The sequence below is a fragment of the Arvicola amphibius genome, chromosome 7, assembly GCF_903992535.2.
Source record: "Arvicola amphibius chromosome 7, mArvAmp1.2, whole genome shotgun sequence".
NCBI lineage: Eukaryota > Metazoa > Chordata > Mammalia > Rodentia > Cricetidae > Arvicola > Arvicola amphibius.
The window spans coordinates 61968478-61985599 of NC_052053.1; the positions used below are offsets into that span (position 1 = coordinate 61968478).

Here is a 17122-nt window from a genome sequence, read left to right on the forward strand (position 1 = left end):
ACACACACACACACACACAAAGCAGTGAGGATTTCAGAGATAAAGCTAAGGTCTATCTCTAATGTATTTCAGGTTTGAAGGAGAGCAGCATGCTTTGAAATCTTTCAAGGTTACTGTTCAACCATTCTAAGAGAGGCTGTTTCCTGATATCTACCAAATGAGTAAAACAGAAGAATCCAGTGTTCACCATCATACTTCCACAGAGAGCCCTTTCCGGTGCACGAGGCTCGCTGAGCACAGCTCATGAACTTGCACAGAAGCACAGCCTAAGGAGTCCCGCCAAGCCAGGATGAACTTCCATGCAAGCACAGCACATGGACTCCATCTCCTGCCTCATAGTATGTGGACTACCATGTAAATCGCACATGTGTACTCCGGTTCAGCATTGAGCAGAGACTCACTCACAAATAAAACATGTGGGCTCCCATATAGACACAGCTCATGACTTCACAGCCTCACAGCACCCTAAATAAGAATCTGGATGAACAATAAGAACAAATGAAAATAACATGTGACTAAAAGGCCTCAGAGTGGCACTGTTAAACAGAACAGCAGACTGGAGAGATGGCTCTATGGTCCCCAGAACCCATGCTGTGGCTAACCACTACCTTAATTCAAGTTCCAGGGAATCCTGTGCCCTCTTCTCAATCCTAGGGGCACCAGGTACTTACATACATTTACTCAGGAGATCCTGTCTTTTTCTACTTGCCATGTAGATTAGATCTATGTATGTCTCTCTTAGGGTCCTCGTTGTTGTCTAGGTTCTCTGGGATTGTGATTTGTGGGCTGGTTTTCTTTGCTTTTTGTTTAAAAACCACTTATGAGTGAGTGCATGTGATAATTGTCTTTCTGTGTCTGTGTTATCTCACTCAAAATGATGTTTCCTAGCTCCATCCATTTTAGGCAAAGCACTCATTCACTCATAGGTCTTTTTTAAAAATTGCGAACGACAAAAGTAACTTCAGGATCAGCAATGTTAAGGGCAGCGGAACCCTCTGGAAGGTTCTGTCCCACCACTAAGCTCAAACGTCACACACATTATCTCACAGCATGTCCACATCGCTATCACAGCTGCTTCAGTTTGTAATTATTGTCTTTTATTTGCAATGAGATTGCTGTGCTGCCCAACCTGTCCCTGATCCTAGCCACAAGCGGCGCCCCTTTCTCAGCCTCCTGAAGAGCTGCGACTACAAGGAAGCATCACATACAGCTGCTCAGCCTTGCTTTCTTTTCTTTCCTCTTTGAGACAGAGACTTACTATGTTGTCCTGCTAGTATGGAACTCTCTGCATAGAGCAGGCTGTCCTCAAACCCACAGACTCTGCCTCTGCCTCTTAAGTTCTGGGAATAAAGGTGTGTGCCACTATAGTCAATCTAACCTTGTTTTTTAAAAAAGTAGAAACAAAGGCTAATGAAATTAAATCCCTCATCAGAGTACTATGCCACTGTATAGTCCTGTGGCTGAGTATTTGAAAATTTGGACCAGAAGCGTTGCTGACTTGATTCCTTGAATCTGGATTCCTGCCTGCTCTCAGGGCATGATCTCAGTGATTCACACACAGAGTTTGACCAAATCAGTCTCAGCTGTGTGAGAGAGCCAGCCAGGCCTTTTTGAAAGGGAACACCCTTCACTGTAGCTACTAGGAGACATTCCTATTCCAAATAGCATACCTAATTTGGGCTACTTAATGCTTCACATCAGTGGGATAAAGCAGGGCATGTTCTTGCCTCCATACTGCACCCAGGACATGACAATCCTCCCTGATGAAGCATGCCTGCAGCCTATTGGCCAAGCAGCAAACAGGAGTAGGGATATCTCAAAACAGAGGTGAAGTTAGAACCTTTGGATCATGGCTGGTCATGGAATTTCCATGGGAAGTGGGGATTTTCTTCTATCTGTGCCACATCTCCATGGTCATATATCCCCATCCAGTCTGCTGGAGCTGCTCTGTCTCCTGGCCCACACAGGGCTTCCAATACAATATAGTGTGTACAAAATGTGTGACTCACTGTAGTCTAAAAGAAAATGGCCCTCAAAGGGAGTGACACTATTAGGAGGTGTGGCCTTGTCAGAGTAGATGTAACTTTTTCAAGGTAGTATGTCATTGTGGAGGCAGACTTTGAGGTCTCATATATGCTCAAGTCACACCCAGTGAGACAGAACACTTCCTGTTGCCTGCACAAGATGTGCAAGTTTCAGCTACCCCTCCAGCATCATGTCTGTCTGTAGACACATAATCTACCATGATGAAAATGAACTTTAAGCCACCCAATTAAATTTTTTTCCTTGTAAAGCCTTGCTGTGATCATGGCATCACTTCACAGAAATAGAAACCCTAACTAAGACAGAAATTGGTGCCAGGGACTGGGGTATTGTGATAGGATGGACCATGCTTTTGTTTGAAGGGATGTTGGCCTTGGGACTGTGGATTAGGAAAGCAGTTGAATGTTTTAAGTGGTTAATGGGCACTAGTAGGAGAATGGAAGACAGTGGTGCTGAGTACAATTTGATGAACTGTCTGGGAGTACTTCAAGAAGTTTAAAAGGAAAGGAATATCAATATGTGGCCCAGAGATAATTCTTGTGATATTTTGGTGAAGAATGTGGCTGCCTTTTTGCCCTTGTCTGAAGAGTCTTCCTGAAGCTAAAGTGAAGAGTTTTGTATTAATTCCATTTCAGAAGAAATCTAAAAAAGCCGTGTATAGACTATGTCAAGTGGTCACTAATGCTTATGCTTATAAAGATTTATAATGAAAAAAATCAAGCTGGGAAAGAAAAATACAAAATGTACAATTTGAGGAGAAAAGAAGCACCAGGAAGTAGAATAGAGCTAAGTTCTATGTTCAAGGAGATAAATGGAATAAGAAATACAATAAATTGAGTGGTGATCTTAGGGCAAGATCCAACCAGCTAAATTTCCAACTTGTGAAAAGAAATTAAAGAAAAACTTAGAGTCCAGTGTGGTGGTTCACACCTTCCATCCCAGCCCTCCACAGGCAGAAGCCAGCAAATCTTTGAGTTTGAGTCCAGCCTGGTCTACAGAGTAAGTTCAAGGACAGCCAATATTAGGCAGTGAAGGAAACCATGGAAAACAGAAAACATGTGAAGATATAACTGAACAAGGGGACTATGTCCCAGCCCCAGTAAATAGCAGGACATGGCAACTTCAGACACATTGTTCTGGCTGCAGAGTTAAGGACAGAAGAAAGGGGATATAGATTTGCTTTCATGACTAAGGAAAGCCTCTGAGGCCAAGCATGTGACAGGAATATCCCTGAATGGAGGCTTAGAGAGGTCATTGTGTGAAACTGTGTAGTTGAAACTTGGCCTGCCTTGAAGACCCCAAGACGGTGGACATGCCAGAGCCATGGAATATCTGCTGAAAAAAGTTGCTAACCAGCCCAAGAGAGAGAAGTGTGCTGCAGTCAAAAAAAAAAAAAAAAAAAAAAAAAAAAAAAAAAAAAAAAAAAACCAAAAAGGCATGGAGATCTGAAAAGTGTTTTGACATTGGACATGGAGATGCAGAGTGTGGAGTTTTTCCAGCTGCTTCTCAGTCTTGTTTTTGTATAGTATTTCCTTACTATGCTCCTTTCCCTATGTTTGGGAATGGTAATGTATATCCTGTGCCATTATATGTTAGAATTTTGTGATCTGCTTTTTGATTTTGATCTTACAAGATATTACAGTTAAGAGATTGTATAAATCTCAGAGGAGACTTTGAACATCAGACTCTTCAATAAAATTGAGACTATGAAAGACTATGGAGACTTTTGGAGTTAGACGGAATCCATTTTGCATTATGATATGGCTATAAGTCTTTGGGGGATCAGGGAGTGGAATGTGGTGGTTTGAAAGGAAATGGCCCTCAAAGGCAGTAATAGCATGATTAGGATGAGTGGCCTTGTTGGAGTAGATATGGTCTTGTTGGAGGAGTCTGTCAGTGTGGAGGTTTGAGGTCTCATATATGCCCAAGCTGCACCCAGTGAGACAGACCACTTCCTGTTGCCTGTGCAAGAGGTAAAACTCTCAGCTACCTCTCCAGCACTATGTCTGCTTTCATACTGCCATGTCCCACCATGATGATAGTGACTGAACCTCTGAACTTTAAGCCTCCCTATTTAAATATTTTCCTTTATAAGAGTTGCAGGGTCATGATGTCTCTTCACAGCAATAGAAACCTGAGCTAAGACACTCACCTTCTCTCCTAACGCTCCTGTTCTCCTACTGTAAGTATCCCCTCCAAAGCAATGTACTGATTCCACAGTCCTTTTCCAGGTGGGTGTAGTTTCATGGTCAGGGGACCATTTATACACATTTGCCAAACTTAGAAGGTGTTTTCCTCCTTCTGGGGAAATAACTCACTCCTCAGCCCCACACTAGTTCCCACCTGCCATTCCATCCTGCAGCCCAACACAGCCTAACCTTCCCACCATCTGGAGAGGCTACAGATGCTGCCTTACCCCCAGATCCTATGGAACAACTCACAACAGAACAACAGAAGCAGTGAATCACACACCATCTCCAGAGATGGCAACAGCAGAGATACCCAGCAGGACCTGCAGGACCCTTGTCAGCACCGGAGGCCACCAAAGACAAGGTAGGGCATGCAGTCAGCCAGAGGCCTGATGGCCTTCCTGTGCTGCCTGCATATAGTGGGCAACTGTCCTGACAGGCCTCAAAAGGACAAGGTAGTTTCCAACACAAAAACACAGCCTAATAATGCTGCCTTTTCTCCCGGACAAAGACCACCAGCAGAGGAAATGACCTGGTCTGGGAGGCCCCTGCTCAGCAGAGGGCCCAGGCTTCATGGAAACTAGGTCCCTTGTAGCCTGTCTCTTCATTCTGAGAATAGCTTTGATGTCCGGCCACCAGTAGAATATGCCATCCAAAATGTGGAGAGACCACTATACAAATCATTTCTTTCTTTGGGGGAACCCCTGGTTGCCAATGGAAGAGTATATAATGACAATGTTTTCACAAAGGTGCCTGTCTGTCACCTGCGGTGCTACCGAGGTCAGGACCCAGGACACTGTGTTGACTGAAGGGCCTTTGGTCCTCGCATATAGGATACATTACCTGACGTCAGAGAGTACAACGCTGAGGACACTAATGTTCTGATAGAAGGGGAGCTCCTAAGCAAGATGATGACACACACAGTGTTGAATGCATGAATAACATATGAGCCCCCACATCACACATATAGACCTCAAGACTCATGATAGGTTATGCATATATCACAATATACACATCATATGATATCCTACTTAATACACACAAATCAAACAACATACTATGCATGCATAGAACATGAGAATACAATATCTAGTATACAACACAAGTGTAATGCCCATGGTACCATACAACCACATCCTACACATAAAAAACAATATCTATATAGGGCAGTGGTGTCCTGGGAAGAGGACAACTATACATGGGATATCTGAGTTTATGAGAGATTGGTTGTTGAATAGTTCGCATGGTGAGTAAACTGTGGGGGTTTCCAAAGTGTAGAGCTGTGTCTACACCTCCTGTGGGGCATGTTCTCGGTACCCTTTGTGTTCTCTATATGGGAGGAGGTGGGCACTCCAGCACCCGTCAGAGAGTGAGAGGACAGACAAGGGTGAAGAGTGGGAACTTGGTTCCAGAGAAAGGAAGAAGCAGAGACATGCAGGGAATGTGGGCCGGGTGGTCTTGGAGTGGAAGCTGCTACCACCCATCCAAAATCATAAGAGGAGGCTTGGCAATGACTGAAAACAATCTTGAGTCTTAATCTGTTTTTAGTAACAGTCTGTTTTGAGCTTAAAATGAGCCTTTTCTGTCAATTAGCAGTTGGCTTTCACCAAAGAAATTTGGAGTTTCCAGCACCAATCCACAGACAGGGAAAACCACACAGGTTTCACTGAGCTGCACAATGATGGATGGAACTAGTGCCTGCTTTGAGCTTCTCCCCAGGGCAGTCAGCAGTAAGAGTGGCAGACTCCATGGTGGAAGAAGGAATGTCTGAGCATTCACAACTGTGTGCGTGCATTTGCACACTTCATATATGCTCAATTAGCGCTCATACCCATGTCTATACATCTATATGCATGTGTACTCAGTCATATGCCTTCCTCCCTTTAAAACACTGCTTCCATGACATGAAAAGATGCTATTTCTCGTGAAGTATGACATCAAACATTGGGCTTATTAGCAAAGGGGACCCAAGTATCGGGCTGACCACTGTTGACTCTCTGATACTTAGTGTTTGAGTTCTTTCTCTTGTTAACCTGTAGCCATGAAGAATATTCCCCTCTAAATGGTCTACTATTTGTTGGGAAACAGATAAAAGTTTTAGAGTTCCAAACAGTAGGGAGCCAGTAGAAAGATAAGCTTTGAGACCATCAAGTCCCGCTCTGTACCTGCTGTTGCTTATCCCTGAATATGGGCATTCCCTGGAGAGAACTGCCTGGGCCAGATCTTTCTACCCCACCTATGGCTGTCCTCTGCAGATGCCTCTGTCCCTCAAGGAGTCCATACCTGCAGAGGACTGGGTAATCAAGAGAATCAGGCAGGGCTTTGCCTAGCTTGGCATGTTTACTGGCTTCAGATCATGGTCCTAAAGCCGATGAGAAGTGCGAAAGGCCAGCAGAGCACTCCTGGCCAGACAGCCTTCCCCACACACCTGGGCCATGTCTGCTCCTTAGTGAGGCACTGCCACCCTCCAGTGCCTCAGCCTCCCAGAGATTAGAAGCAGTCCCTCCACTCACTTGCTTCCTGTGAGGATGTATCCCTGCTGCTCCTCCTCAGAAGGCTGAACTTCCAGTTGTAGACCTCCGCTAGGGGGTCCCTGTGCCACTGAGTGGAGGCTTTGCTCCTCCTCCCACACCTCTGGAGCTCGGTTTTGGAATTGGTTCTCAAGTCTCTGGGCCTGGGGCTCTGAGTACGGCTTCTTCTCCATCAGGTCTTTGGAGTAAGTCCAGCTCCTAACATGCTCCACCCCGGCAGTCTCCTCTTCTGAAGACAAGACGTCCTCAGGCTGCTCAGACTTCTTGATCTCTGCTCCGGACGACTTTTCCAGAATGGGAACTTCAGGTGATAGAGGTGACGCCTGGTCTTTCAGGAGGTCCCCAAGCTGGACACTCAGACGATTGACCTAACAAAGAAGAAACATTCGTAAGATGCCATGTAAGAAGGTACTACTGATAGATACTTCAGAAAAGTCAAGTCACACGGCGGGATGGCAATAGAGCACTCTGAAGGGAAACATGCTGGAGAGGGTTGCAGCATCTGTGTGTGGAACTAGAGGGGATATTAACCAGGGTATCAGTCACGTCACGGTGCTCTCTCCTGCTCCTACCACCCTGTCACACACTCTTCCAGAAGAGTCCCTCTAGGAGTGATGGACTGTCACAATATTGATCACCACTCTTGGCTTCTGTTGAGCTCTCCCACACAAAAAGATGTTGTAGGACTATTGTGTCTGTGTAAATTCAATCTTATAGAAACCATAGGAGTTAGGAACCATCAGTGACCCCCATTTCATAGACAGGGAAACTGAGGCAGAAGCTAACCTTGAGTCTCAAACCCATTGTAGGGACATGTGCTTATGTTCCAGAGAAATTCTGGCCCCGTAAGAATGATGCTTTCCCAGCCTGAACCCACTTTCTTTTTCTAACTCTCTCTGTCTCTCCCTCTCCCTCTCTCTCTCTCTCCTTTCTTCCTTTCTTTCTCTTTTTAAATTCTTCTTTCCTTCCTTCCTCCCTTCCTTTCTACTTTCATTGTTTGTTTTTCAAAACAGAGTCTCTTTGTAGTGCTGTGGCTGTCCTGGAACTTGTTCTGTAGACCAGTCTGGCCTCAAACTCAGAAAGACCTTCCTGCCTCTGACCCTCATCCCCTAGTGCTGGGATTAGAGGCATGTGCTAGCATCACAGCTATTATTATGGTGCATGGCGGCAACGCTTTTTTGCTCCATGAAAACCTCACTTCATCATTTCCAGCCCACACTCTGGCCTCAGCTTCACATATTCAGCCTTACAGAAGTTGTACATCAAATGACCACAGAAATGGAGGTCAGCAGTTGCAGATTTTGATGTCCAGTTTAACCTTTATCAAAAGGCACTGTTTCCATGAGGACAAGGCCCCTGAAGTGTGACCCATGGATGTGTGGAAGCAAATGTCCTCATCATCTCAGTGGAGTGGCTTCAACCGTGAACTTACATTTCTGCTATGACACTAGACAGGAGCTGGAGTTTGGTTTCTTTTATAGCTTATTCCACCAAACACATATTTAAGAACTATATAACAGTGAGGGAGATGATTTCCCCTTGACTAGAATTCATGAATATCCTTTGGAATGTGTGAGTACAGTAGTTTGATGAAGACATTTACTCCGGTTTTGATTTGCAGCAACAATACTCAGCAGTTAGTTACCCAGCAGGGGCTTCTGAAAGACAGGGGATAATGATCTCTGAGATGGAGCTGCATGTAAGGGAAAGGTGTCACTAAAGAGAGCTCAGAGCATCTAATACTCATGGGCTCCTGCTGAAAACAATCCCCTGAAAATGTGCTCCAAGAAATAGAGAAACACATCAACACAACACATGGAACAAAGAAATGTCAAAACTCAACAAGGGCGGGAGGAGGTCATGGGAGAGGCAAGGAGGCCATGAGTAGGGTCTGCTAGTTTCACCAAGTTCAGGTGCAGGGGGACTTTGGACTGAAGTCTGAGACCACAACCTTGAAGGTTATGGGGCCTTGTGGTACCCATTCTCCTTTCAAAACCCAGAAACAGTTTCCTGACCAATTTCTCCATCACGTCTCAGATGGAAGTCTCACTGTGGCTGTGATTTCAGTTTGCTGCTATTCCCTGCTGTCATCCATTAGACACCGATCCAGAAGCAAGCACGATGACATAAGCAGTTTTTCAGAGCCACATGACATCACTGTGTTTTGAGCAAAATCTTCTGCTTCTGTAAGCCTTTCCTAAGAGACCACGGGTGCTCTAGCCCCCAAATCTAATAGTTATTGGGTATTGCTGACACATACTGCATAGACCCTGGCTGACTAATCCCTTCACGGAGCCACCCTAGATCTCCTTAGTAGTGGAGTACCCTGTAACTGTGTGGTTGAGGACATCAGACAGGGAAGGTGGAGCAGCACAGGTCAAAGGAGCCTATGCGTCCCATCCAGGGAGCCTCAGAGACTGTGTACAGGATAAGTAGATTCTCTGAAACGGGCTGTGGGATGTTCTCATGGGAGAAGCATTCTGAGAACATTAAATTCCTTTGTTTGAGTTCGCCATATTTTCACATCTCTATATAATGGCTAAGTATTCATTTATAATCTGAAAACATTTTCCAGATTTTTCTATACCTAGGTCTATACAATTGTGTGTGCACTCTATATTTTTCTCAGTTTGGAGATTATGAGAATTTTCCCCATACCCTTCCAGTTGCTAGGAAGTTATATTTCATAAGTATAAAGATGATCGATAATATCATGATTTTAGGTCATATGCTGTCATCTCACCTCCTCGTACACTGGTTCATCCACCTCTGATAGCCTGTGATCTGTAAAAGACAAAAGCATGTAATCTTATAAGGTGTCCCAGTGCATGGCAGTGTGACCACACAGAATCCTCATGTACATATCAGGTAGAGCAGCATGCCCACGTCTCAGTGGACCAGGGGAGGGCTTTGCTAAGCAGCTTAGACACAGCATCATTCACAGGTTCCACTCCCAGCTCCACAGGCAGACCTGCACAGAGTCCTCAGGGTCTGCCGTAGGGCAGAGGACCCCAATGCTTCATCAGTCAACAGTGATAAAAATAGAGACGTTTACCCAAACTACTTCATGTTAAAGCTGGTGTGGGCTATCACTTTGGCCAAAGGAATGCTATTCTCATTTGCTTTCTAAAGCTGTAGAAAACAGCATGGCCAAAAGCAACCTGGGGAAGAGTTTATTTCCATCATTGAGGAAGTCAGAAACTCTAGGCAGGAACTGAATGGAGCAGGATCACAGAAGAACACTGCTTACAGGCTTGCTAATCATATCTCACTTGCCTTACTTTTTTATACAACTCCAAAGCCCCTGCCCAGAAGGGGTACTACCCACAGTAGGTTGTGCCCCTCCACATCAATAATGAATCAAGAAAACACCCTTGAGACTTGTTACGGGCCAATCTGATGGAAGCATTTTCTCAGTTGAAGTTCCCTCTTCCAAGATGATTCCAGCTTGTGTCAGATGCTGGAGTCTGACCACAACAGATGTCCAAGGCCATGTAACTGGGCATACTCCTCAATTTGTAGGTGACTCTCAAGATCCTCCTATGCTTGGTTAGCTCTTTGTAACACGTTGACTTTCCTCTTTTCCAGGCCACAGAGGAAAAGAATGCACCTCACATGGGCTTTCAATAGGATTTTATGTGCCTACCACTTTCAGAGCCCAGAGCCTCAGAGGCCTGCCTGCATTGAGCAGCTCCTCAGGTACGAGGGGGAATGATGTCGTCTGCTGCTTCCAGTAGCTTCAGAAGCAGATGCAGACAGCTGAATGAACCCTTTTTGGTTGATTGTTCAAATATTTGACAGTGCATACTGGTATGACCCAAACAAAGACACTCTCTATCACTCCCAGGTTCTCCTAATTCTGAACCTCAGCACGCAGGAATGGAGCCTCCTCCCAGAGAGCAATTTGCCATTCAGCATAATTGCTCTGGGAAGCCTAGTCTGTCAAGAAAGCTTTTAGAGCCAAAAGTTCAAATAGATAAAAAAAAAAAATCTTTAACATAAACCCATCTCTTCAGCAGAAAGAATGAATTATAGCCTGGGGAGTAGGACTCTCCCCTCCCCAGGGTGCCCTCCCCTCCCCTTCCTGTGTCCTCGCCACCTCCCTGTATTGTCTCCCTATGGCTTCTTCCCATCTGCATGGCATGGCTTCTTTCCTTCTCCAGGCTCCTTTCTCCTCATTCCCCCAACCCCTGCTGCCACTTCTTCCCTTGCCTGTGCCCACCCAGCTTCAAAGGACCCAAAGAGTGGGAGGTCACCTTGAAGCACTGCTTCTGGGGCATCTGCCTGCTCTCTTGGCTGACCTTCAGCCCCTCGCCCAGGACTATCTTGGCTTCCCGCTGCAAGATCACTTTGTTTGACTCCAGCAATTGAGTCTGCCATCTCCTCAAACTTCAGGGGGCCCAGGCGGTCCACTTCAGCTTGCTGCTGCAGATCTTTTAGGAGACGTCGCAGGAGTGTGTCTAGGGGAACAGACAAAGTCACAGTTATCAGTCACACAGTGTAAGAAGGAGGCTGGATATAAGAGGGACGTTTTTATGTTTAGCTGGACATGGAGCTCACGGAGTAGGAAGGAATGATTGACTGACTGCCCAGAGAAGGAGAGAAGGCCTCACAATAACTCCAGGGTCAGCTGCGGAGGAGTTGGCATCTCCTCAGCAAGACTTCAGGTTATCAACACACATTGAGCTGTGTCTGTCTCTCCCGGAACAGAGAGCAATTACAAGATAAAGGGACACTAGGGCTTAGACTCACTGTCTCACTCCACCTACCCTGCTCAGATGCTGCAGAAGTGGACAGCTGTCATATTTCTGGAGGTTCCTGGAGAAAAACCTCAGCCAAGCACTCTGACCAGCATAACAAGTGTCCTGCATATGTAGAGAGCCTGGGAACCCCTGTGCTGTGTGTGCACATGTACAGAGCCTGGTGGCCCCTGTGCTGTGTGTGCATATGTACAGAGTCTGGTGGCCCAGGTGCTGTGTGTACATGTGTACAGAGCCTGGTGACCTGTGTGTGTGCACATGTACAGAGCCTGGTGGCCTCTGTGCTGTGTGTGCATATGTACAGAGCCTGGTGAACCCTGTGCTGTGTGTGCATATGTACAGAGCCTGGTGGCCCCTGTGCCGTGCATACATATGTACAGAGCCTGCTGGCCCCTGTGTGTGTGTGCATTTGTACAGAGCCTGAGAGCCTGTGCTGTGTATACAGTAAAGCAAGTTCTGAAGGCAGGCTTCCACACAGCCAGACACTCCAACCTTCGCTGGGATGGAGCTCACACACAGGGACTCAGGAATTGTCACTGCCAGGGCCCAGTAGAAGAAGGCATCAAACACATACTACTGTTGAAGTTCTCCAGCTTCCACCTATGTTCTGTTTCTAGAGCCAGACTCTACCATTCATCCTGAGCAGGGATAGCTCTAGCCAACATCTGTGCAGGGAGGACAAGAGGTCAGGAAGGAGATGTTTTCCAAAAGACCCTTTACACACTAGTCATGTTTGAACATGCATATCCACCATACTTCCATAGCACCTCCAATAGCCCCGACACTGTGGGAATAGACGAGGCCCCATGAGGCCCCATGGTTATGAGACAGGTGCAGGAGCCAGCTTTCTTCAACACAGACCTAGACTTTGGTCTATCTGTTGTAGCTACTTTGAGCTTTTTAAGTCAATTAACAATGGCTATGTATCACTTTTACCATGAGAAACCCTTCCACAAACACTGTCCCAGGCCTCACAGGTGCTTCTCTGAGTCTCTCTCTCTCTCTCTCTCTCTCTCTCTCTCTCTCTCTCTCTCTCTCTCTCTCTATCTCTCTCCCTCCCTCCCTCCCTCCCTCCCTCTCTCCCTCCCTCCTTCTTTTTCTCTCCCTCCCTCCCCTCCCTCCTTTGAAGCAAGATCACATTAGTCTTGGTCCCACCAGTTATATCATCGCAGGTGTCAGGCATCCTCCATCACAGACAGATGTGGGTAGGGAAATGTTCCCCTGCATCTGCCCAGCTTTGCTTCTGAACAACTTCTAGACCTCAGTGTGAGGTTGAGGGCATGGAAATTCCCCCAAGCTCAGTTGTCTGGGGTCATATGCGTGATAAGAATTGAAGGGTATAGCATACTGAGGGGTCACGGCAGGCCCCCAGAAGTCAGCTATGCAGAAGTGTAGTGTAGATAGGCATGACGTGATGATGCATGTGAAAGGAAACTGCCCAGGGAAAAAAAAAGAAACAGGATGTGTAGCAGGGCATGCTGGGAATCCCTGCTCCCACGATTAGAGATCTTATAGAACACCATAGGCAGGACGCTGAAAATCCACAAGGCCACATCTTCAAGGAAGGGACACCAAAAGACAGTGCTCATGAAAGATCAATACCATGAGAGGATTAGGATAATAAAGAAATTCAGCTGGTGCTGGGAAACCCTCTAGAGGGATCTGTTAACATAGTCCAGTTCCTGTACGCACAGATCCCAGCACAGGGTAAAGGCTTGCTTACAAGTGAGTTGAAACTTGACCTCAACAAAGAGAGAGAATGTGACTGAGGATGACATAAGCAGAAGGGCACACCAGGTAGAAACTCAGTGGGGACATAGAAGGAACAAAAAAACTGAAGAAGAAAAACCTATGAAAGTATTTAACCATAGGCCAGAATCAGGCAATTAGGGATGAGTCTGAAAAACAGCAAAAGTTGCACAATAGAAAGATTACAGTATACAGAACCTCAGTAACCTGAAGAGTAGGGTTGGGCAGGCCACACTATGGTTAGAGAATAGGGGGGAGAAGTGTCCAGGAAGTAGGTGGCTAACTCCAGGTGGTCACATCTCTCTCTGCTTCTCCAAATCCAATCCCCCAGTCTCAGCCCGGCTCTGAAGCAGACCACCTGATGCAGAGTCCCTCCATTCCACCCCCATCTCCAGGGATCACACAGATCTACCCCATTTCTAGGGAAATTTGCAGATCCTGGAAGAACATTCTACTTTTCTTCCTCTTGTGAGCCCCTTCAATCCCACCAAGTCCACCCCACCTCTAAGTATAAGCTTCCAATACCCAGAAACACATTTTACTTGAAACCCCAAGTGGGCACATCCACTGGAATCCCAGAACAGTTCCCATGAGGCACCTCAGTCACCACACTCTCCAAAACACCAAGAGGGCAACAGAAACCAAGAAACAAAACACCCATCCATTTATTTATTTATTTATTTATTTATTGGTTTTTCGAGACAGGGTTTCTCTGTGGCTTTGGAGCCTGTCCTGGAACTAGCTCTTGTAGACCAGGCTGGTCTCGAACTCACAGAGATCCGCCTGCCTCTGCCTCCCGAGTGCTGGGATTAAAGGTGTGCGCCACCGCCGCCCGCAAAGACAAGAACAGGTATCAGCACCTATAATTACAATCATCTCAATCCCAGATGCATAGACACCAGCATAAAAACACAATAAGAGCAAGAACAATATGTCTCCAATAGAGCCCAGCAACCCTAACCCAGCAGGCCCTGAGTATTCTAACATAGCCAAGACTGAATAAAAGACCTTAAAATAACCATTATAAATATGATAGAGGTCCTTAAAGGAGAAATCAATAAATCCTTTTTAAAAAATCTATGAAAACACAAATATTGGAAGGAAATGAATTAAACAGTTCAAGACGTGAAAGTGGAAATGCAATCAATAAAGAAAAACCCAAACTGAAGGAAATATGAATATGATAATTTCAGTAACCTGAACAGGAACCTCAGAGGCAAACCTCACCAACAGAACACAAGAGATGAAGGAGAGTCTCAAGTATTGAAGATTCAATAGAAGAAATGTATAATTCCATCAAAGAGAATGTTAAATCTGAAAAATTCCTGGCATAAAATATCCATGAAATTTGGGACACCATGAGAAGACCAAATGTAAGAATTATAGGAATAGAGAAAGGGGAAGAAGCCCAGGTCAATGGAACAGAAAATATTTTCAACAAAGCCATATAAAAGAAAATTTCCTTAACCTAAAGATGGAGATGACTATTAAGGTACATGCAGAACTAAACAGACTGGACCAAAAAAACAATTTCCCCTCAGCACATAACAACCAAAAAACTAAGCATACAGAACAAAGAAAGAATGTTAAAAGCTGCCCTAGAACAACAAAAGAAAAGAAATTACACCCAAAGGAAGGAGATGGCAAGAAATAATCAAACTCAGGACTAAAATTAATGAAACAGAAACAACAACAACAAATACAAAAAAATCAATAAAACAAAGAGTTGGTTCTTTGATAAAATCAGTTATGATTGATCCAAATTAAATAAAAGGAGAGAGAAGAACTGAATTAACAAAATGAGAAATGAAAATCAGGACATAACAGATGCCAAGAGGATTAAAAAATCACAAGGACATACTTTAAAAAGCTGCACTCCACCAAATTGGAACCTGAAAGAAATGGATAATTTACTTCATACATACCCTTTACGAAAGTTAAATCAAGATCAGATAAACCATTTTAACAGACCTATAACCCTTAGTGAAATAGAAGTCATTAAATGCTGTGGGATAATGTTCTTATACACTGTAGAAATCTGTCACTCATATTGTTTTAATAAAACACTGATTGGTCAGTACCTATGCAGAAAGTTTATGTGGGGCTACCTGAATGAAAGAATTCTGGAAAGAGGAAAGGCAGAGATACAGTCACCAGCCAGACACAAAGAAGCAATATGAGACTGCTGCACTGAGAAAAGTTACCAAGCCACATGGCTAAACATAGACAAGAATTATGGGTTAATTTAAGCTGTAATAGCTAGTTAACAAAAAGCCTGAGCTAACAGGCCAAAAAGTTTATAATTAATATAAACTTCTGTGTGTTTTTTTTTTGGGGGGGGGGACTGAATGACTGTTGGACTTGGCAGGAGAGAAACTTCTGTCTACAATTAAAAGTCTCCTAATCAGAAAAGGGTAAAAAGGGTAAGATGGTTTTAATGCATAATTCTACCAGACTGACAAAGAAGAGTTAACCCCAATACTTTTAACGTTATTTTACAAAATAGAATCATAAAGAACATTGCCCAATTTGTTTTATAAGTGCACAGCTACCCTGATAGGCAAACCAGCAATTAAAAAGAATTACAGACCAATTTCCCCAGTGAACATAGACACAAATATACTCAAAACTCAAACCAAATCTAAGAACACATCAAAAGTTCTGCCAGTATTAAGAAGGATTCATCCCAGAGATGCCAAGATGGTTTGGCATATGTAAATCAGTAAGTGTAATCCACCATATAAACAAACCGAAAGATAAAAGCCACATGATCACCTCATTAGATGCAGAAAAGGCCTTTGACAAAAGTTCAACACCCTTCATGATAAAAGTCCCAAATAATATTAGAAATAGAAGAGACATATCTCAACCTAATAAAGGCAGTTTACCCCAAGCTCATAGCCAAAGTCATCTTAAATGGAGAAAAACTCAAAGCAAGCTCACTAAGAACAGGAACACGACAAGGTTGTCCACTCTCTCCACTATATTCAATATAGTACTTAATACAGAGCAGTAAGGCAACTCAAAGAAATAAGGGAGATATAAAAGTATCTTTATTTGTAGACAATATGACAGTAAACATAAGTGACCTGAAAAATTTTATCAGGAAACCTCTACAGCTGAAAAACAACTTCTGCAAAGTTGCTGGATACAAATTATCTCATAAAATCAGTATCTTTCAATGACAAATGGACTGAGAAAGAAATCAGGAAACTACCACCTTTCACAATAGCCTCAAATATTATAAGATATTTTGTGGTAGCTTTAACAAGCAAGTGAAAGACTTGTATGCTAAAAACGTTAAGACACTAAAAAAGAAATATATCAGAATATGGAAAGATATATCATACTCATAGAATGATATGATTAATATAGTAACAATAGTCATTCTATCAAAAGCAAACAGATTTAATATAATCCCCATCAAATTTCCAACACAATTTTTCCACAGATGTTGAAAAAAGAATTTTTAACTTCATATGGAAACATAAAAACTCAGGATAGTTAAAAAACAATCTTGAGTAATCAATGAACAGGAGGTCTTATCACCCTCAGTGTCAGTACTACAAAGCTATAGTAATAAAACCAGCAAGGCACTAGTGCAAAAACAGAAACACTGATCAATGGAATCAATCGGAAGACCTAAATAGAAATCCAAACACCTATGGATACCTGTTTTGTTTTTGTTAAAGACAGCAACACATGCTGGGAAAGAATATAGCTTCTTCAACACATGGTGCTGCTCAAACTGTATGGCTGCATGTAAAATAAATAGTTCCATATTTCTCACCCTGAACAAAACTCAAGTCCAAATGGGATAAAGATTTCAACATAAAACTAGGTACACTGA

At 44.0% G+C, this 17122-nt stretch overlaps 1 protein-coding gene across 1 annotated transcript in view; it reads right to left on the reverse strand.

Moving 5' to 3' along the window:
* The window catches only part of Ptprn2 (protein tyrosine phosphatase receptor type N2), a 761869-nt gene that overhangs the window by 387103 nt on the left and 357644 nt on the right, over positions 1–17122 (reverse strand). The window contains 3 exon segments of the mRNA XM_038337154.2: positions 6746–7131; positions 9507–9547; positions 11020–11223. Coding sequence (XP_038193082.1) covers positions 6746–7131; positions 9507–9547; positions 11020–11223 — 631 coding nt within the window.